Consider the following 20,313-nt stretch of genomic DNA (forward strand, 5'->3'; position numbering starts at 1 on the left):
ACCAGGGATGCCTCTAACCTCTCCTCCATCTGTCCAACACCTCCCCATCCTTCAAAGCCTATCTCAAAGGTTGCCTCCTCTAAAATATTTTCCTCACCACTCCACCATCACCGGGACTGTCTGTCCTTCATTCTCTACCATCCTTTGTCATCAGTTTGCTTTTAATTAGATATTAGCCTTGTCTTGCTAGCCAGTGGTTTAGGCACTTAATCTGGGGACTGTGTCTGATTCATTTGCCAGCCCTACAGCATACCCAGCAGTCTGGGTACACGAATTAGGTACAAGAAAATACTGGTTAGTCCATGCTCTGCGTATGTGTGTTTATGTGCATATTCATGGTCTGTGGGTCCTGAGGGGTCTACAGTGTGAATGAATGCATATTTTTGTGTAGCCATTCATTTAGCCAAACAACATGATGGTGTTTATAGGTGTGCAGCTTGTGGACATGAACCCTGTTAGTGTGCTACATATATTGTGCAGGCATTTGAGGCATCTGTGTGATGCGTGTATTTCGTGTGCATGGAGACATATGAATTGTTGATATTGTGTGTTGTGTCTGTGCTAAAACCAGCCATAAGAGTCAGAGACACAGGTGTGGGTGCCTACTCTGACACTTAGACCTGATTCCAAGCAAGTCATCAACTCTCTGGGCCTCAGCGTCCACGTTTATTTTATTTACTTTATTTTTATTTTTCCATATCAGACAGGTAATGTGCCAATGTCATAACAAGGTTTGTGGGAGGCACATGTCACACAAAAGCATGAACACCCAATCCTCACCCTTATGAACTACAAAAAGATCAGCTTCCACGTTTATAAAACAGGGAAGATTACACCTATGATCCTAGGGTGTTTTACCTACTGGAGGTTTATCTTGTAGGATGTGAAGATGAAGGATGAGAAGTAGCCAGTGTGAAGTGCCCAGCACAGTGACAAATGACATTAACTGTGGGTTCCGTTTCCCGTGTGTGCGTCTGTGTATATGTGTGTGTACAATAAGCAAGAATCCTGAGCTTATTCTAACCTGGGCTTCTAGCCACCCTCTCCTCCCAGTGCAGCCTCTGCCTGAGCTTCCGCCCCCAAGTCTAGGATCTGAGTAAACCTAGACTCTCAGCAGATGGAGGAGGGACAAATCCCTGCTGGGAGCAAGACTAGGACTCAAAGCGGCTTCGGAGCACCTTGAACTTGGACTTATTGTACTTGGTGATGAGGTCCAGTTTGCTATGGCCCAGGGTCATTCGTTTCTCATCCTCAAATGGGCCATTGCTACTGCCACTGTGATGGTCACCTCTGAGGGCCCCGGGGAGGTCATGCTCGGGTCCCTGCCTGGTACCCTGCAATTGATGATATTTGGTGATGAGGTCCAGCTTGCTGTGGCCCAGAGTTAGCCGCTTCTCATCCCCAGAGCCCACTCCAGGCTTGCGAGCATGGCTTGGTCCTGGGACACTATTGGGTCCAGGCCCCTCGCCCCGGAATGGGCCAAACTTTGTAATGAGGTCCAGCTGGCTGTGGCCCAAGGTCTGTCGTCGCTCATCTGGACCCTGCTTGCCAGCCCTGGCTGAGGAGTTGGCTTCAGGCAGCACTCTGGAGCCCCTAGCCTTGGGGTACTGTACCAGGAGGTCCAATTGGCCATGGCTGTGGTTTGGAGGCAGCCTCTTATCCTCAGGGGTCCCATTGCTAGGTCTGGGGGGACCTGACTCAGGGACACAGCCAGCGCCTTGAGCCCGGGGCAGGAGATCCAGCTGGTTGTGTTTCTGGGTTGGGGATAACCTCCTGTCCTCTCGGGCATGCTCCCTAGGCCAAACGGGGTCTGAGTTGGAGGTAACACCGGGATCAGGGCCTCCTGCTTCTCGGGCTCGGGGGAAGGGGGTGAGGAGATCCAGCTGCCCATGGCTCTGCCTCAGAGACACCTTCTTCTCCTCCACTGTCTCCAGGCCTGTGCCAGGTACCCAGCGACCTCGTGGGGGGCTAGGCTCCTGACTTCCTGGGAGCCCATTCTCTGGGAGCCGGGACAGGGTGAGGACACCCCGGGACAAGGGGAGGAAGGAGCGCTGGCGAGTAGGCAGAGGTGACCCCCCTGCTGGAGTCAAGTGGCTGCTGCTATTGTGGTTGAGGGCAGGGGAGGACTGGGACCAGGGGGAAGCCCCCAGCTTGCCCAGGTTGGCCCTGGAGGGCCCTGGAGGGGAGCCACAGTTAGGATCTGACAGCTGGCGCTGTAGGGAGGGCTGGCCACTGGCCTTGCGACAAGCAGAGCCTGGGGATGTGGACCCCATGCCCGTGTCACTGCAGCCACCACCTCCTGGTAGAGCGAGGTAGGAGGAGCGGCCCATGAGAGGGGAGCGCTTGATGCTGCTGAGGCTGGTGCTAGAGGGAGGCGAGGACATGGGGCTTGGGATGCTGGGCACGAAGGCCAAGGCCACCGGAGGAGGGCACGGCACCCCGGGGTCCTCACTGCCGCAGAAGCCCTCCACAGGCCGTGACTCAGCATACAGACAGCGGAACTCCCGGTCAAAGTCTTCCACAATGCGGCCCCTCAGCTGAAGCGCCATGCTGGTGTGGGCCTGGCTGCAGAGCCAGGTGAAGCTGGGGGCAGAGCGTCAGGGTCAGGAGGCAAAGTGCATGGCCCCGGGCCAGGGCAGGAGTCACAGCCAGCAGAGCATACCAAGACAACTCCATCACCACGAGGGCCCAAGTGAGGGGGCAGATCCTAGCTAGTGGGCCTGGGCACATGGTTGCCCATCTCAGGGCCTCACCTTCCCCATCTGTAAAATGGACCAGAGGCAAGGTTCCCTGAAGTCCCTTCAGTTCCAAGATAAAATAGTTCTTTTCTGTGCCAATGCCATTACAGTAATCCTTCCACAGAGCAGGAGCCTCCAGGACCCCACCGGGGGCCGTCTCGCTCCCCACACTAACCCCTGCACCCTGCATAGTGCCTGGCGTGGGCGGCTGCTCAGCCCATGTTGGCAGAGGTAGGTGATGAAGGAAGTCCAAAGCTGCCATACCCCAGGTGTGCTCGCCAGCCAGTGAGTGGCCCAGCCCCAGGCCCCTTGCCCTCTGTCCCACTTGCTCACCTGTAGCTGCCTGCCACCACCTGCTCACAGTCCACGATGACAAACTTCTCCAGAGCCTGCCCCGTGAAGCGGCGGCCTGCCTTGCTGCAGTACGTGTCCCCACATGTGCTCCGTACACGCATGTTCTGAGCCAAGGAGGGACAAAAGTTAGGGGGGGGGTGACCTTAAGAGAAAGGGACTCGAGCCATGTCTAAATCCCACAGGGTCTCTGACCTCAATCAGCTAAGGAAAGCCGTTCCCCTACTCCTGTTGACTCCCACTGCTCACTGACTACCCAGCGGCCTCTCCTGCCCTCCCGTTTGGGTGGGTACCCCCACCCACCCCCCGGTAACTGCCCTGGTCGCTCACTGACCGGCAGGTGCCCCCCATTGAGGTCCATCTTGTAGCACATCTCCAGAAAGTGCCTCAGGTGCTCCTGCGCCAGGAGCAGGTAGACGGGGACGCCACGGCGGCTCGAGGCCTCCATGAGGTCGCACAGGAGTTCCATGTCGGTGAACACGTCCATCACCACGGCCACCACCTGGGGGAGGGAGAGGAGGCTCAGCTTTGTCAGGAGCAATGCCCGGGATCCCAGGACAAGAGCTCTGGAGTGAAAAGCGGGAAGCCAGACCCTGTGAGAAAACCTGAACCAGAAGTGCTTTTAGCCATGACCTAGCCCAGCGGCTTGTACCTTAGAGACAGGGAGGTGTCGCTGTCTTAAACCCCCAGAAGTTGTACGAAAGGGTCTGTGTGTGTTTTTTTCTGAGGACAAAACATGTATCTGTCAACAGAGCCTCAAAGACGTCTGTGGGTCAGCCACACCAATCTAGTGCTTCACTCTCCATGTGGAGGAACCATGGCCCAGAGTGGGGAAGGCGTCAGAGGCAGAATCCTGACCCCAACTGCCAATCTGGTCCTCACAACCTCCTCACTAGCTCCAGCCTGAGCTCTGGCCCCGGGACTGTCTGTCTGAGGTTCCCTTCTCAAGGGTCGGAGCTGCATGCCAGGCACTAGGGTCTTCAATGTCCTTTGCTAGACCTGCCTCAGTTTCTTTCCCTGCGAAGCTACAGAGGTCTGCCTGACCCCTTACCTATGGACTCCCCTACTTCCGCCCATGCCAGGTGGGACTGGGTATTCTCCTCCGGGGCTTGTGGCCTCCCTCATATAATGGGCTGCCTCAGAGAAGCCCTGAAAAACCTGTGGCAACACCAAGCCCCCAACTGTCCTTTCCTACCCTTCCCATTTCACATATCTGCTGTGAGAACCTCTTCTCCCAATCCCGGCCTCATTCTCCAGGAGGCTGAGGGGCAGATCAAAGCCTTCCGACTCTAGCCACACAGAACTGGGTTCAAACCTGCACTCTGCTACTCCCTGGGGATATGGCCTTGGGCGAGTTGCTTGACCTCTGGAAGCCCCTACTTCATCTACTGAACAGAGGTAATGATAGCTATTGTGCATCTCAGCGTAGCTCAATAAATGTTCGTTTCCTGCTGCCTCCTTAACAAATGAGGACAGTGGGCATTGGGCAGCAAGAAAAGGAAGCCTTCCCTAAGTCAGTCGAAGTCAATGGCAGCCCAGAGCAGAAGCCTGGCTTCTGGCCCAGAGGTGGAGGGTCTAGGTGGGGGAGGGGCGGGGTGAGGAGGCAAAATGCTGGGGGAAGCCCTGGTCCGTGGCACAGGACTAACCAGGGGTGGGGGGAACAAGGACGAGCTGGAAAGATCAAAGGTGCAGGGGTGACCACAGCAGCCACTTCACTAATTACCCTACTCCCAGTGCCAATTAGGCCTGCCCACCCCCCCATGCCCAGGGCAAAGGCTGGCCTGCCAGGGAGACTGAAGGTACCAACGCGATCCCAGCATCCTGGCTCCTGCTCTATGCGACAGACAAGCGCACTGAAGCCAACCTATTTCAAATCCTGCCTGGGGACGTCTGCCTTAGCCCCAGCTGGAGAAACAGGGCAGGGGCAAGGGTGGATGGGGACATTCTCCGGGAGGCAGGGCTGTGCCTGAGTCAGGACCCCTCCTCCAGCCCCAGGCCCTGGGCTCTGTTCCACCAACTGTCTGGACCTTCCCGAGCACATCCCAGCCCCTCTCCGGCCTCAGTTCCCTCTTCTGTAAGGCAGAGGGTGGCTCAGATGTTCAGCCAGGTTGGTATTTAGTTTGGGGATCAGAAACCTTTCTGAGAATCTGATGAAGGCCATACATCCTCTCCCAGGAGATGCAAGGAGGATCCCTCTCTGCAATAGGCACTGCTTTGCATGCATTTTTAGGGTGTCTGTGGAGTCCCTGAGGGCCACCCCCTGGCCTGTGCTTATCCAGAATGTCCGAGTGCCAAAGGATTAGTTACCAAGATAAATGCAACACGGCTCACCCTCTAAGAAGAGCCTGTGGTCTGACGGAAGGCAGAAGGTCTAGTCCCGATGCTGCAGCTAAGCCATGGTGTGTTTATCCTTGGACTCGTCCCTTCCCTCCCAGGACCTCAGTTTTCATACCTGTGAAATGAATGTCTGAAGAGATGATGTTCTTACCTTGCGGGCCTGGCTGAAAAGGAACCTCAGGAGGTCTTTGATGTTCTTGGTCTTGTCCCGCTGAAAGTGGACCACAGCCTGGGTGGGGCTGAAGCCCGTGGCCTGTGGGATCTCGGGCCACCCCAAGTCCAGGTCCGGGGGGTCTATGTCAGAGGCCATGGGAAAGTAAGTGCCTGAGGTGACTTCAGAGAGCAGGCTGAGGTGGTCAGGCCCTGCGGCCTCCAGTCCCTGGGCCTCACCAAGTTCAGGGCCCCCACGCACATGGCTGGTTATGTAGTCCACATCCAGGGCGCTCAGGAAGGGCAGTTCCCGCTCCTCTGAGATCACCCGCAGGTAGGCAGCCTCGCCCCGCTCCAGGAGGGCGTCGGCCGCCAGCCGGGCTGCCTCACTGTGCTGCAGCACCAGCGGCGAGCTCTCCCGCCACCAGGGCTGCTTCAGCTCCTCCACCCTGCCCCGCAGAGGTCCTGCCATGCCCTGGGCTCCCTGGCCCCCAAACATGCTTGCCCACTGGGCTGCTGTCACCCTCCAGCAGGCTCCATGGCCTGCACCCCAGGCTGGCTGCACTGGGAAAAAGAGACCAGCAAACCCGGCTCCTGCCTGCCTGCCTGCCCTGTGTGTGTGGCAGGCCCCCGATCCGTTGCCGCTCTATGTCGGAGAGTTATGCTCCGCCCCATTGCCCCTGGCTTCTGGAACCTGTTGGGTCAGCCTCACCTGTCTGCCAGCTGTTGGGACTTGCCCTCCCAGGAAAACGTCAGTGGTAGGCCCTCAGCGCACTCCTGCCCGCACCCCCCACCCTGCCCCAGCGTTGCCCGCCCCGTCCCCACCGGGCTCCCAGCAAGTTTCCTTCCAACCCTGACCTTTCAGAGGCCCCCGGGAGGTTGTATTATGACCCAGCTCAGGGACACACACATGTGTACACACAAACAGCAGGGTAGATGAATGACTCAGGACACCGAGATAGACAAACACACAAGCATGCAGGCTGACCAACACACTGAGAGTTGACAAGACACACGCAGACTACAGACTAATATGTGCAGACCGCACACTTGGTCACACGGAAACAGCCCACACACTGGCTCGGAGACTGGCCGTAGCCCCAGACACCCCGTGATGGGTGTATGGTAAGCCTCAGCGTACCTGCACACCTGCACAGGCCCTAAGAGCTGAAGGGAATGTCACACAGAAATGGGAAGAACACGGCCTGTCTGTCCCCACCTGGGCCCTCCTCTGTTCCCATATGGAGGTTCTCAGTCACCTGGCCCACCCCCACCACAGCGCTCAGCCCATCCTCCAAGGGTCTAGAGCAGTGGCTGTCACCCTATAGTCCCCAAGGATAGCCAGGATGTGTTAAATGCAGGTCCCTAGGCCCCAGCCAGCTGAGATTCTGTCCCAGAAGGTCTGGGTAGGCTCTGGAGCCTGCCTTTGTAACAAACGACATGGTGCACCCAGGGCCAGGGTGCTGAGGCCCACCCCTGACAAATGCCCTTCCAGAGCATGGCTGCATTTCAAACACCCTCAACTCCAGGGAAGCTCTTGGCCTGCTGGGGACCAGACCACAACCTTCCTCCCCACCTCAGGAGCTGAGTATTAAGTGGTTAGTGAGAAAGGGTGTCTCAGAGGATGGGGGGAAGGAAACAAACTACAAAGTCAGAAGGCAAACAGGGCTGGCAGGTTTCTTATCTCCGCTCCTAAGGGCCAGAGTCCCAGAGTCCTCAGAAGCATGGGTGGGAGGTTTTGATCTGGAGCAGGGGCGCAGAAGATGGCAGAGGCTGGGGAGGCAGGCCAGGCAGAGGGGGCCACGACGGTGCAGCACCAGTAGGAGGGACTGCCTCTCTGTGGGGGGACGCCATCCAGAGAGGATGGCCAGGAGACCCAACGCCATGTCTCGTGACCCTGTTTAGCACTGGCTGCAGTTGGTTTATCTGGTCTGTGATCCAGTCTGAGCACATGTTCTTTCACGTCCACGGAGTTTCACACAGGGCCTACCATGCACAGGGGTGGTGGGTAGGGACCCCCCGCATCGAGCTGAACCCTGGGATCAAAGAGGAATGGGGCTGGGCTTTGTCTTCGAGGAGTCTAGAAGTGGAAGGAGTAACAAGGCGGGGAAAGACACAGGCCAAGAGATGAAGTGCTGGCACACTACGTCCCATCTCAGAGGCAAGAACAAAAACTGGGGCACCACCTTGGCTGCTGTAGCTCAGTGGATTGAGCACAGGCCTGCGAACCAGAGGATCTCTGTTCAATTCCCAGTCAGGGCACATGTCTGGGTTGCAGGCTGGTTCCCTGCAGGCCAGTTCCCAGCAGGGCACGCAAGAAAGGCAACCAACCATACACTGATGTTTCTTTCCCTCTCTCCTTCCCCTCTAAAGATAAATAAAAACAAACCAAAAACAACCTGGGACACTAGGAACTCAAAGGAGACCCGCCCCTGGGGATGGGAGGCCGTGTGAGGGCAGGAGGCTGAGTGAGCGAGGCCGGACCGTGGGCAGGTGGTGAGCTGCAGGGCAGCCGAGGTGGCAGGGCCTTCATTAGGTCCGTGTCCCCAGGTGGTTTAGGGGGAGAAGCAGGGCCTTGTCTGCGTTAAGAGGGGCGCTCCCAGGAGAGAAGGCAGCCACGGTTCTGTGGTGCTGAGTTCCTGCATTTATCTCTCAGCACCATCCGTCTACCTGATGGTGTGTGTTTTAAAAACTATTTTTAATTGTAAAATTACTAACGTACAGTTTGTATCCTAACCACTCACAGTTCAGCGGCACCAAGTCCACTCACGCTGTCGTGCCACCATCATCGCGCTGTCTCCAGAACGCTCTTCATCTTGCAGACTGAAACCCTGTCCCCATTAAACGACAATTCCCCACCTCCCCTTCTCCCCAGGCCCTGGCAGCCACCACTCTACTTCCGATCTGCATGGATTTGACTGCTCTGGGGACCACACGTAAGTGGAATCATACAGAATTTGTCATTTTGTGGCTGGCGTATTCCACTTAGCGTCATGTCCTTAAGGTTCATCCCTGTTGTAGCCTGTGTCAGAATTTCCCTCCTTTCGAATTTCCACCCTTGTGAGGGCTGAGTAACATTCCACTGTGTGCATACACCACATCGTTCATCAGTTCACCCACTGACGGACACTGGGTTGTTTCCACTTCTTGACTATTGGGAATAATGCCGCTCAGACATGGGTGTATGAATTTGGCTCTGTATTTTGTATATTTCCCTCTATGTCCGTGTTTGTATTCCATTTTTTCTAAGTAAAAAAAAACCACTGAATATTGGCAATTGTGTACGGTTCAACTCAACATACGTGCCTCCACCTACACAGAACCGTGCCTGTGCATATGTCTGTGCACGTACTGTGGTGTTTGTGTGTCCACTTGGCTGTCTTTAACCCTCTAACTGAACGTCAGTCAGTGTGTATTCACCGGCGTGTGGATGTGTATACATACATGTGCGTGTCTCGGTACAGATCTGTTTGTGTGCCTGAGTGCCTGCACAGCGGTGGTCTTCGACCCTAACTCTGGTACAAGTGAGCTCAGCTAAGGGCAGGGAAGGGAAGACTGAGTCAGAGGGACCCAGGCCTCCTGTTAATGAAAGCATGTAAATCAAACCATATCCCCCAGGGCTGCAGGGCTGGCGGCCCCTCCCTCTGGGCTGAGTGGGTAAAGGGCAACCGGAGGGGGACAGACAGCCCCTGGCCATGGGCCTGGCCTAGGGGTGGGGCCCAGGGAGAAGGGAACCACGCAGATAGCTAAGCCCAGACCCTGGCTACAGTGTGCCGGGCACAGGCCCCTTAATGACAGTTATTAAGAGGAAGGAAAAAAATATCTTCCTGTCCAGAAGGTGTGTCAGGCGCCTGCCTGGCATCGTTCTGCCATCCTGGGGGACATTTAGCTTCCTCTCTAAAAAGCTGAGTGGCGCCTGGGCAGGTGACTGTCCTGTGGGGGTGGTGAGAGCAGAGGCTGGGCTGCAGGACTCCAGGTGCAGGCTGCCCTGAGGCCACACGGCCACACACCTTTAACGTGGCACCTCTGGGTCAGGGGAGATAAGACTCCTGGGGAGAAGCAGCCAGGGTGAGGAAGGAAGCCAGAGTGCGCCCAGCTTCCCGGAATCAAAGCAAAGCGACCAAAGATCCAGAGACACAGGGCCAAGTGGCAAGGATTCCCACTGGCTGGCTCCAGTGGGGTTAGAGGATGAGAAGGATTTTGAGATGTGCAGTAACAAGCAGGCTGCTCCAGGCTGGAGGACCAGAGGGGCAGGGGCATGGCAGGGGAGGGAGGCAGGGGCAGCGGTAGGCAGGAAGGACTGTCAGAAGGGCCACCTGGGCACATGTTCTGGCCCCTTCTGGCCCAAAGGGACCCTGAAAGCGACCACAGTTCCCGGCCCTGTCCATGGTGTACGGCTCTCGGATCCGGCCTGTCATCCCAGTTCACGGGAGGCAAGGCCCTCTCTCCACTTCGCACACAGATGAGCATTTGCACCTTTCTTGGGCACTTGGGACCCCGAGGAATGAGAATGGTGGCATTCTGATTCAGGAAGGTGGCTGTGTCTGGGTCTAGACTGTAGACACTGTGGCAATAGGGTGTTACCTTCCCCTCACATCCTTCCCTGTACCCTCTCCATCCCATCACATTCAGTGGCCGGTGATCTGGCCACCCCCCCCCCCCGCCTTCCCTGTCCACCCCACCTGCCCTGCATGCACTCAGTGCCTACTTTAGCCTAGCGGGGTGGTTCCAAGGTGAGTAAGACTCGTCTCTGCCCTGAAGGAACTCAGTCTACTAGGAAAGGTAGACTCATAACTATAAGCCACGGATTAGGCCGAGGTATAAACCAAGTGTGTGGGTGTAGAGCTCATGACCCATTCTGGAACCTTAGAGGAACCACGTCCCCACCGCCCACCCCCTACAAGGGTAACAGCCCCGTGGCAGGCTCTTTTCCAGGTGGTGACTAGGAACTCCCGGGGCTGTTTCGGGCCACAGGGAGAGGAAGAGGGAAGGAGCAAGCCAGTACGGGCCCTGGCCGAAACCTCAGGGAGCCTCTCAGGCTCGTGTTGTATTCCGCACCCGCTGACGTTACAGGTCAGTGAGTGCTTAAAGACGTCCTTCCTTGAAATGCCCTAGGCAGGACTTCTGGGACCCCTTCTTCCCTCAGGAGCAGGAGGTGTCCTTGACCAGGGCGGGGTCTGGTCCTAGGCTCACCAGCATGGCTCAAGGGAAGCCACCTGGAAAACTTGTGAAGGGTAAGTCATCACCCAGCCAGGGTGGGCGAGGCACGGTGGGCCGCAGTGGGGAGAAGGCGGTGAGACGCAGGCAGAACCAGGGCAACGAGTACAGGAGGGCTGCGCCCAGGGGGAGAGTCCGAACACTCTGGGCTGCCCAGCTCCCGGCCCACGCAGCCACCGGGTGCCCTTCCTTCCCACTTCACCCAAATGGCAGAAAAACTAGATTCTCTGGGCATCTAGACCAGCATGAGCGGCCCCTGCCCTCTCAGCCCTCACCTCTGAAACCCCTGGTCCCCCATCTGTCCTCCAAATTCTGGCCTCAGGACATGGTTCCCTCCTCCCCTCCAAAGCGCAGCCCTTGTTCTCAAGTCCTGGCTTCCACTTCCGGAGGGAAATAATGCTAATACTAGTATTCCTAATAGTAAAAAATAATAATAAATACCACCTAACATTTATGAGAAGTTTCCTTCCACTAAGTACTTCACATTTCACCAGACTCCTCCCCTCCCCGCCCACATCTCCAGCATTTCCCTGTGCTGAGGCCTTTGTTTTCACCCTGCTCTCCCAACTCCTGCCCGTCTTCTCCACTTCTTCCCAGCCAGGCACCTCCCGAGACACCTCAGCTGCTGCCACATCCTCTGCGATCTGTATCCTCTCAAAATCCCTGTTCCTGAAATAGTCTCAAGCCCTTGCACTCGCCCGCTTACTCCCTGGCCCCACTCCCTGCTGCACCCCACACTGAGAGCCTCCCCTCGCCTCCGCTCCACACCATCCCTCCTGTGCCAGGTCCTGCCCTCCCTACCCTCCACCCCCGCCCTCCCCAGCCCCTGGTCTACCCTCTGCCCTTCACCTCTGGGAGCTCACCCGGCTCCAGGATTTCAAGTACCCCTTTCATACCCGAGGAAGCCAGTCCTCCGCCTGCCCCAATCCTTCCGAGGCCCACCCTGCCCCATCCCCTTGCCCTCCCTGGGGACCTCTATTGTCTAAAGCAGCGATTTTCAACCTTTTTCATTGCATGGCACATATAAACTAATCATTAAAACTCTGTGGCACACAATATGTTATATTTTTTGCCCATCTGACGAAAGAAACAGGTATACTTTTGGTTCATTCACACTGGATGGCTCCTGTTGTTATTTTTTGACAGTTTAAGGGAAAAGAGGTCAGTGCCCGACTAGTCAGTCAGACACTGCGTGTTTTAAAGACTCTCGTGGCGCACCAGCGTGCCACAGCACACGGGGAAAACCGCTGGGCGGAAGTCCCCCACCAGCCCGACCCCCGTGCAGGCACGGCCAGGCGCACCAAGAGCAACGGGTCGGCTCTGCTCCAGGGTCTCCTGGTGGCAGTCAGTGGTTTCTTCTCAGGGGCCCCGGTTCCCGGGGCGCAGCGGGGGCAATAATCCCCACCCTGTCCATCTCGCAGGGCACTGCAGCGCACACTCGGGGGGAAAAAACCACCACAGAAAGAGGATTCTTCTCTTCAAGCTCCCCTCACGGGCCAGACATCGCCGTCGCCCAGGCGCATCCTGATTTTTCACAGCCCTCAGCTCACAGAACTGTCACTGAGGATTACATGAGAAAGCGAGTGAAAATAGCAAGCAGTGCCTGGCACAGAACAGAAATGCAAAATACATCAGCTGAACTGTGTGGCCTGGGCTTGAATCTTAGCTTCATGTAAGAAATAGCAATTACTTATGATTTTTTTAATTCTAGACAAAATTCAGCCTTCAGGGTAGTATTCACGACACTGTTCAGTATTTCTTATGCAGAGCCCCTGGAAGACACTCTTCTCTGAAGAGTCAGGAGGACGTCTGTCTCCTCTGAGGAGTCCGTGCACGTCCTTTCACGTGCCTTCCGCTGCCAGGAAGCGCGGAGCGGCTGCAGGCCCTGCTGCAGACTCCCTCCCTGGCCTACCAGGCAGGGAGGTGGGGACGCGCGAGGGCCCTGCGGGTGGAAGGCGTGGGCTGGGGCACTTCTGGCCCTTCTCACCCTGGGTGACCTGTGGGAGGCTGGGCCTCCGCCCCTCACTCCCATCAAGGGGACAAGAATGATGAGGACAATACCTAGTTATAGGGCTGCTGGGAGACAGTGTGTTAAAAACACTTCACAAATTACCCAAAAAGTCATATGAAAGTTGGTTATTAGCAGCCAAAGTTAAAATGATCACGTTAGGAAACATGATTATTTTCCTTCTCCTGCCTACCAGTACTTGTGTCTTATAATAAAATTGCAAAACAAAGTTTAGAAGATAACTGTGTCTCAATTTTCTGTGGTCTTTTCTGGAAGTTTACAGAGTAAAAATAAAAGACAAAAGTATTCCTAGAGACCAGTCTCCCCGAGGACAAGAAGCCCTGCCCCTCGCTCCTCTGGTACAACAACGACATGCAACAGGAAGACACTGGGCTACGTACAGCACAGCCCAGGTCTTCACACAGAACTGTGAAAACAAGCGGAACTGCAGGTCAGACTGAGAGAATGGCCCAGAAAGGGGCTTTGGGGGCTCGTTACAATTGGTGATTTAGTCACTCATCCCTTCTTTCATTTATCTAAGCTTATACCAATTGATGCCTACTGAGGCAGGCACCCTGCCGGGCACTGGAAAGACAAAGGCAATGACCCCAGAACGGGGCCCACTCTGAAGAGGCTCACAGCGCGCAGGACGGAGGATGCGGACGGAGGATGCCACCTGGCAAGGACAGGAGAAGGGGGCGCTTGGCAACACGTGGGATTTCTTTCCTAAGGAGAGTCCAGGTAGAGGAAACACACAGGATGGTCCCTCCCGTAACCCCGGTGGTTCAGTTGGTTCAGAAAAGAAATGGGTCAGAGACTCACAAAAACGAGCACAAGTCACACTCACAAAAGCCTTGCAGTCTCTGAGGGACCCAGATTTTATCTTGAAGTGGGGGAGGTGTGGTTAGTGAAAGAGGCTAATGGCGAGAAGGTGAGGGCTTTGGGACATCACAGACGTGACAGACGGATCTGTCCCTCTGATGCACAGCATCCTACACAAGCGGCGCGCGATGTTTGACGAGTGCTCGTGAGGACAGGATGTGACTCTGAGGCCAGGACCTTCTCCTGCTGGAGGCATTCGTACAGGGCCCGTGGGTGGACATGGGCCGACTGGGAAGTCAGCAAAGGGAGTCAAGTTCTGGACCGGGGCTGGACTAAAGGACCTTCCAAGTTCCTCCAAATCAGGGATTCCGTGATTCTAAAGCAAGCCCGGTAGCTGAACCGGGATCTGGGACTGAGGAGCTGCTATGGGCAGCAAATGGGTTAAGGCTCAAATAACTTTTATATATGAATTAATGTGTAGAGTTGGGAGCCAAAATCTGTTCCATTAATTTTTCCATCCATTCCAGGAGCAGTTAGGTACACACAGTAAAGTTTATTTTGGTGCATGGTATACTTCACTCCATTAAAAATAAATTAATCAGCAAATTCCTGCCTGGCTCAGCTCTGGTTTATGTAAACAGTGCCCAGCTGTAATGAGCGACAAGGTGTTATTATCTCACACACACAGAGGAGGCTTCACTCTAGAGCTCCGCGCACGACAAAAGCATCTTAAATAAACGCAAAGAAGGCGGTTTGATTTGTAATGTTTTCATAGAAGTGGGATATACCTCACCCATATAGAGTTTCTTTATATGACTCATTTTATAGCAAGTTAAATGAAGGAAGTCTGATGGGGGAAGGAGGGGCAGTATGGTTCCCCGCCCCCTTTCTTCAATTTAAAGAAAGTCCCCCCAGAGATGACCCATACTCAGAGGGAGGAGGGGACTGGCCCTCAAGTGCCCAGACCAAGGTGGCTCTACAGCACACGCTCCAGAAGTCGGGAAGGACACAGAACGCTGGGCACGGGGCCGATACAACAAAGCCAGGGAGAACGTTCTCCTCTTCTCCCCAAAATCTCATAAGGGGGGAACAAGAGAGTAAAGACAGCATGTTCCTCACCTGGTTCATTGGAGGGCAACAAAGGAACCTTTGTTCTCAAAGCCTCTATCCAAATGAGTTGGGATATGATAAGCCCTTGGCCATCAGGGGCCTCTGGAGTCCCCAAGCACCAGGCCCGGTGGGCTGCGGCCTGGCCAGAACGGTGGCTCTCTGTGAACTGGAGGCATAAGCAGCAGCAGAGACCCTCCCGACCCCTCTCTCCCTGCTCCTGTCTCTGAGCTGCGGGGTTCTCCTCGGCTTATAGCAACCCCACCTCAGGTAAGTTTCTGAAAGATTCTGGAATAAAGAAGAATCATGGGAGAGTTAATTCTGTGTCTTTTAATGGCCAACTCAACCCCACAGCTCTAAGCCAGGGGGCAGAGCGTGGTTGCCTATTTTGACACAGTGGTATCACGAACTGCTCCTAGGCCACAGTGGGCCCTTGGTGGGGGTGTCCCCTTTCTAACACAGCCCATCTCTTCTGCAGCCTCTGGGAAAAGCTGTTAATCACAAGGGGGCTACAGGGGCCGTGGGGAACGTGTGTGCTGGGGAGCTCCTGCTCAGGGCTTCTCTTGAGGGGGCGGACACCGGGAAGAGCTTCTCCCAGCTCTATGCCCTACCAGGTCAGAGTCCTGGGTACACTAGAGGAAAACCAACACAATCGGGGCAAGGTATTTGACAGATGCTGTTCATAGGTCAGTGCAGGCCACTTTCCGCAGGATCCTGGGCCAAAGAGGCACCTCTCTCCTGGTGGTTCTTCAAAGCCAGCCAGCCAGCTGCTCAGAGGGACCAGCCCATCAGAGACCCTCGTCATTATAAATTGGAGAATGGGGCTTCAGGACGCTCTGAGGATCCTTCTCCACTAGAGGGCGCCAGCTCACCTCCCCTGTCAGGAGCAGATCCTCACCGTTCATGGAGTCCAGGTACTGAATCTGCAGGGGTGGGCAGGAAACAGAGGAAAGGTTAGGGCACGAAGATGTGAGGTGGCATAAGGAACGAGCTTTGCAAAGGAGAGGAGCGGGGCATGAGGGCACTCTGACCAGGCCATCTCTCAGGCCAGGGAGCTCTCTGATCTCCCAGATGAGTTTACTTAAGGAGGTTTGGAGAAACAAATCACTGGGAAAGGTAGGGAATTCCCCATTACACACCCAAACAGACACACAGACACGCAAACCCCCACCTGCTGGACTGAAAGGACTTTCTAGGGAGGATGGGTCAGGGAGATGAGCCCTTAGGGTAGGGGTGTGTGTCTGTTCAGAGCAGCAATGAATGGTCCCCGAGGTGAGTCAGTTCCCTTCTCTGAGATTCAAGTTCCCTTGCCTGAGAAAGGAGATAGGAATGCGTACCTCCCAGGACTTATGACAAGATCAAAAGACAGAATGCACACTGCTAGTCACTGGGACATCCTTTCTTTTAAAAACCACGCATGTCTCCACTGTCTTCTAGCGGGCTCTCGCCCCGTAGTTGGCCCTAACTCCAGTCAGTAGGTACCAGCGTCATCCCTCTAGGATGGCTGGGGGAGTTTATCCCCCAACCGGCTCTGCGGCAGGGGGTGCCTGTGATGGAGAACAGGAATGGGGGCAGGGGAGATGTGGTCCGGCAAGAAGCAGGTGATCTAAGGAGCGGCTGAGAGTCTCAGGAGAGCAAGGCTGCCTCTGGGAGGATTCCCCAGGCTGATGCTAATAAGGAGAGCAAAGGATGAGAAATGCTTTCAAGTGGCCAGGCGAAACTAGGGTGAGAACAGGGCCAGAGCAGGAGTCAGCACGAGACTTAGAAAGATGAGACTCCATTTGGGGTAAGAAGGCAACTTGGAGGGTAAGGGAAGGGGCAGGGTCCAGAGGCCTCATGTTATGCCTGGGGATCATGGGTCCCCAGCCTCTGGTCTGCGGTCCGTTCGGAACTGAGCTGCACAGCAGGAGCCGAGCTTGAACATGTGCTTGAATCACCCCCAAACCATTCCCAACCCCCGGTCCATGGAAAAACTGCCTTCCACAAAGCCGATCCTGGTGAAAAAAAGATTGGGGACCACTGCCTTGGATGATCTCCCTCTTCTGAGAATTCCTTCACTTCTGCTCCTCAGCCCGCTGACCTTCAAACTGAACCTGTCTCTGGAATCACTTCAGGTCTAGATTTCTACATGTCCTGCTGTCCCCCAGGGCAAGGAGATCGACTGACCCATTAGCTTCCCCCAAATCCGCTCTTCTCTCCAATGACTCTATTTCTCTCCCTAAGGCCACCCTACGCCCATCTCCTGGGATGAAAATCTCAACATACCCTGACTGGCTCTTGGGGCCATCTACCCCGCCAACTAGCTCCACAGTGCAGGACTGCAGTCTGCTCGGGCCCCAGCTTCCTGGTCTCCCCTGGTCCCCACAGTCAGACTTAGTCCCTCCTCTCTTTGTCACTCCCTGTATCACATCACAGACTGACTTCTTCCAGGGGCAGCTGGTGCCTGACTGATTTCCTTGCCAAACCAGGAGCCGCCTCCTTGAGGGCAGGACTCAGGTTCCTTAATCTCTGCTTTCTGAATAGAGTGCCCCGCACAGCAGGTGCTCAAACAGTTGGGGACAGAGCTGGGTCCCCATCAAAGCGCCACGCTTCCCTAAGAGCCCCATCACTGGAATATGGGACTACTTTTTAAAAAAGATTTTATTTATTTTTAGAGAGAGGAAGAAAAGGAAAAGAGAGGGAGAGAAACATTAATGTTTGTGAGAGATACATCAATCAGTTGCCTCTCGAATGCCCCCAGCTGTGGATCTGGCCCACAACCCAGGCATGTGCCCTGACTGGGAATCTAACCAGCGACTTTATGGTTCACAGGCTGGCACTCAATCCACTGAGCCACACCAGCTGGGGCAAATACGGGACTTCTTATAGGAGCTTTAGTATATCAGCCCCTTCCTTTAGGACCCTGAGAGGTCCCAGCTATGCCCTTGTCATGGCCCCTGGCATAAGCCCACCGCAGCAGATGGAAAAGTTGGGCTGGTCTTTCAGAAAACAGCATTTGCTTTGCCAATTGCTACTCCTGGCTGAGGGCGAGTCCAGTGAACAGTGTGAGTCTCAGAATTCTCTGTGGGTGGAGCCCTCTGGCCACAGTGCCTTCTCTCTGGCTCTGACAGATCTGAAGAATGGTCACACACAGTTCTGGCTTTGGGGGCTCTCTACCCTTTGGGTCTGAAAAGCCTCAGCCTATGGCTTTTCTATCAGTCAACGAGATGGTCCCATCAACTGTCTTCTCCTTAAGAGCTGGGGCCTGGCCTTCCATTTTCTGGCTGTTGGAGGCTTGCAGGCCAGGGACACAGGTGAACAAGAGAATTACTGTGGGGTGAGGCCCCTCCAGCTCCAGGGGCTGGGCCCAGGAAGCGAAGGTGTGACTCATGGGACAGCCTGAGCGGATGAGCTGTCTGGAGCAGCTGAGGCCTCTGGCTGCTCCATGAATCACCAACCAGCTCGGGGTTGCAGGCCAGCTATGCGGGCCTACTCACTGGGAGACCCTGGAAGGGCCTCTACGTTCCTCCTCCCTGCTACTCACTAACCTATTAGTTCACTGATCCATAAAGTGAGGGTTCCCCATCAATGCAAGATCAGGGGACAGAGAGATGAAGAAGTGAATCTGCCACGGAGCTTTCTCCTAGAAACCTGGGTGTCGGGGAGCCCTGGAGAGCCAGGACAGTGAGGAATGAAGTGGGGGGACCCTACTTGACTAGGCAAACTGGGGAGAAGCTTGACGAGTATCTATAGAGTGCTACCTGGAGCCCAGCCCTGCTAGAAATCAGGAGCAGAAAACAAATCCTGGGGCTCAAAGTGGGTACAGCAGGGGGGCTACAGTGGGCGGCTGCACTGTACTCCATGCCCATACTTTACAGGACTGCGTGTGCCAGGAACTGGTACAGCATTTGGGGCGCAGAAAAGTAATAAAATATGCAATGAATGAACGACTAGATGTTTTTGAAAGCAGGAGACTACTCGGTGCCTTTTCTCCTATTCCCTTCCCCCAACACCTGGCCTAGCTCACGGTGGATACACAGAAAGTGCTCCTCATCGGTGCCCACTGCTGACATGATTTGGTCAGAATTCCCTCAGGCTGGCCTCTGGGAACTCAGCCTCTCACGGTCCTCTGGCAGCTCAGCACCGACAGACCTCAGGAAGGGCCTGCTTTCCATGAGACTGTGCAGGGGGAGAAGGGCTGCTCACCTGTTTTCTCACGTATTCTACCAACAGTTCGAGCTGCCGAGGGTCTTCACATTTCTGGTTGAAGAACATTCTCCAGAGGGCAGCAGCCAGCCCGTGATCATCTGAAATGAGTCCCTAGAACACAGAGTACAACGACCGGTCTTCCGGGGAGCATGGGAGAGCCATGGGGCAGAAGCTGAGGACACTGTGAATATGCTGGTAACCACGGAATCGGCTCAAAAGGACACTAGAGTCACTATGGGAAATGGGGGAGCTACACAGCAGAGCTGGAAGGGGTATTCAGAGAGTATCTGGTCCAAACTCTTCATTTTCATACAGAGGAGAAGCACGGAAACCAGAGGGCTGCGTGACTGGCTAAGGCTGATGCAGAGTTGGGGCTCATGTCTGGTTGACCCTCCCAAGCCACAGCTCCCTCTACTCAGCACTGGTTCCACTGCTGTCCCCAGGCACAGGCTCGAAACAATTCAAGGTATATATTTTTCCCCAAGAACAGAGGTGGGCGTGGATTGCACCTTCTCGCCTGGTCCAACGGCACATACCTGCAAGGCAGCTGGCCCTTTGGGGAAGGAAACCAGGCACCTTGGCCTCAATGCCACCCAGCTCTAGACCTGCCATGGCTGGCCCAGCCCCTCTGCCAGCAGAGAAACAGGCAGTCCGCCAGGATTGCCACAGAGGGACCGCGCAGAGCCTGTGTGCACGTGTGCCTACCACTGTCTCTCCCGGCACAGAGGAGACCTCTGTTGGGGAGTCCAAATATCACAGAGGCTAATCAGCAGCTGGGACACGGACCAGGACCATTTTCTAGCCTGGACCTCTAAGGGAGGGGAGGGCGGGGGAGGGTCTTGCTTCCTGGGGTAAGGGTGACTAAAGGGAAGGGCTCTGAGAGGCTGCTCTGTCCAGGTGCCAAGGCAGCGTGTGGAACCAGATGAAGTGCTGACCTGGAGTCAGAAAGCTGGATCGAGCCCTAGCTCTGCCTCTGCCAGGCTCAGAGATGGCAGGCAATTCACTAAACCTGAGTCTCCAACTTCTCAACTATAAAACGGAGATGAAAATGTTTGCCCTCTTCATAGCATCCTTGAATTATAAACACAAGACGTAAAGATGTTTTGCTGAGTGTAATGTGTCCCATACAAAGATTAGGAGCTTGCGTTGGCAGGCACTGTGGACAGTGGGTGAAACAGTGGGAGCTGGGGACCAGACCACTTGAGTTCAAACGGCACCTCTGTCACCAGATGGCTGTGTGGCCTTTGGAAAGCTACTAGCCCTTCCTGAGCCTCAGCTTCTCACTGGCTAAACAAGCCAGTGATACTTATCTCACTGAGTTGTGAGGATTAAGAGATCATGGCCACGATGCCCTGGCTGGTGTGACTCAGTGTGTTGAGCACCAGCCTGTGAACT

At 55.3% G+C, this 20,313-nt stretch overlaps 2 protein-coding genes and 1 non-coding gene across 6 annotated transcripts in view; all 3 read right to left on the reverse strand.

Moving 5' to 3' along the window:
• Nucleotides 1-17: 17 nt before the first annotated feature.
• On the reverse strand, nt 18-7,018 carry FAM83C (family with sequence similarity 83 member C). The gene is made up of 5 exons (XM_037164547.2): nt 7,014-7,018; nt 5,578-6,187; nt 3,424-3,591; nt 3,072-3,196; nt 18-2,583 (listed from the first exon to the last, which is right to left on the reverse strand). The coding sequence occupies exons 1-5, from the start codon at nt 7,016-7,018 to the stop codon at nt 1,152-1,154; spliced, it is 2,340 nt and encodes a 779-aa protein (XP_037020442.2). The 3' UTR covers nt 18-1,151.
• LOC119063401 (small nucleolar RNA U13) lies at nt 698-801 on the reverse strand. Its single transcript, XR_005085172.2, has one exon. It is a non-coding gene; the product is annotated as a small nucleolar RNA U13 (small nucleolar RNA).
• Nucleotides 7,019-15,040: 8,022 nt separating the features above from the next.
• Nucleotides 15,041-20,313, reverse strand: part of LOC119063247 (ubiquinol-cytochrome-c reductase complex assembly factor 1) — a 95,511-nt gene continuing 90,238 nt past the window's right edge. For 3 of the 4 annotated variants that reach the window (XM_037164497.2, XM_053671277.1, XM_053671276.1), the window contains 2 exons: nt 18,916-19,029; nt 15,041-15,653 (listed from right to left, as the gene is read on the reverse strand). In XM_037164497.2, coding sequence (XP_037020392.1) covers nt 15,519-15,653; nt 18,916-19,029 — 249 coding nt within the window. In that variant the 3' untranslated portion in view covers nt 15,041-15,518. The remainder of the gene's footprint in view (nt 15,654-18,915; nt 19,030-20,313) is intronic. The other variant, XM_037164498.2, reaches the window with a different exon arrangement.

The sequence above is a fragment of the Artibeus jamaicensis genome, unplaced genomic scaffold, assembly GCF_021234435.1.
Source record: "Artibeus jamaicensis isolate MK-2021 breed Jamaican fruit bat unplaced genomic scaffold, CSHL_Jam_final contig_685, whole genome shotgun sequence".
Lineage (NCBI taxonomy): Eukaryota > Metazoa > Chordata > Mammalia > Chiroptera > Phyllostomidae > Artibeus > Artibeus jamaicensis.

Coding starts and splice junctions, on each gene's coding strand:
- FAM83C (XM_037164547.2), bottom strand. Junction 3,592..5,577: donor TTTTCAGCCAGGCCCGCAAG/GTAAGAACATCA, acceptor TCCCTCCCCCAG/GTGGTGGCCGTGGTGATGGA. Junction 3,197..3,423: donor TCAATGGGGGGCACCTGCCG/GTCAGTGAGCGA, acceptor TCCTTGGCTCAG/AACATGCGTGTACGGAGCAC.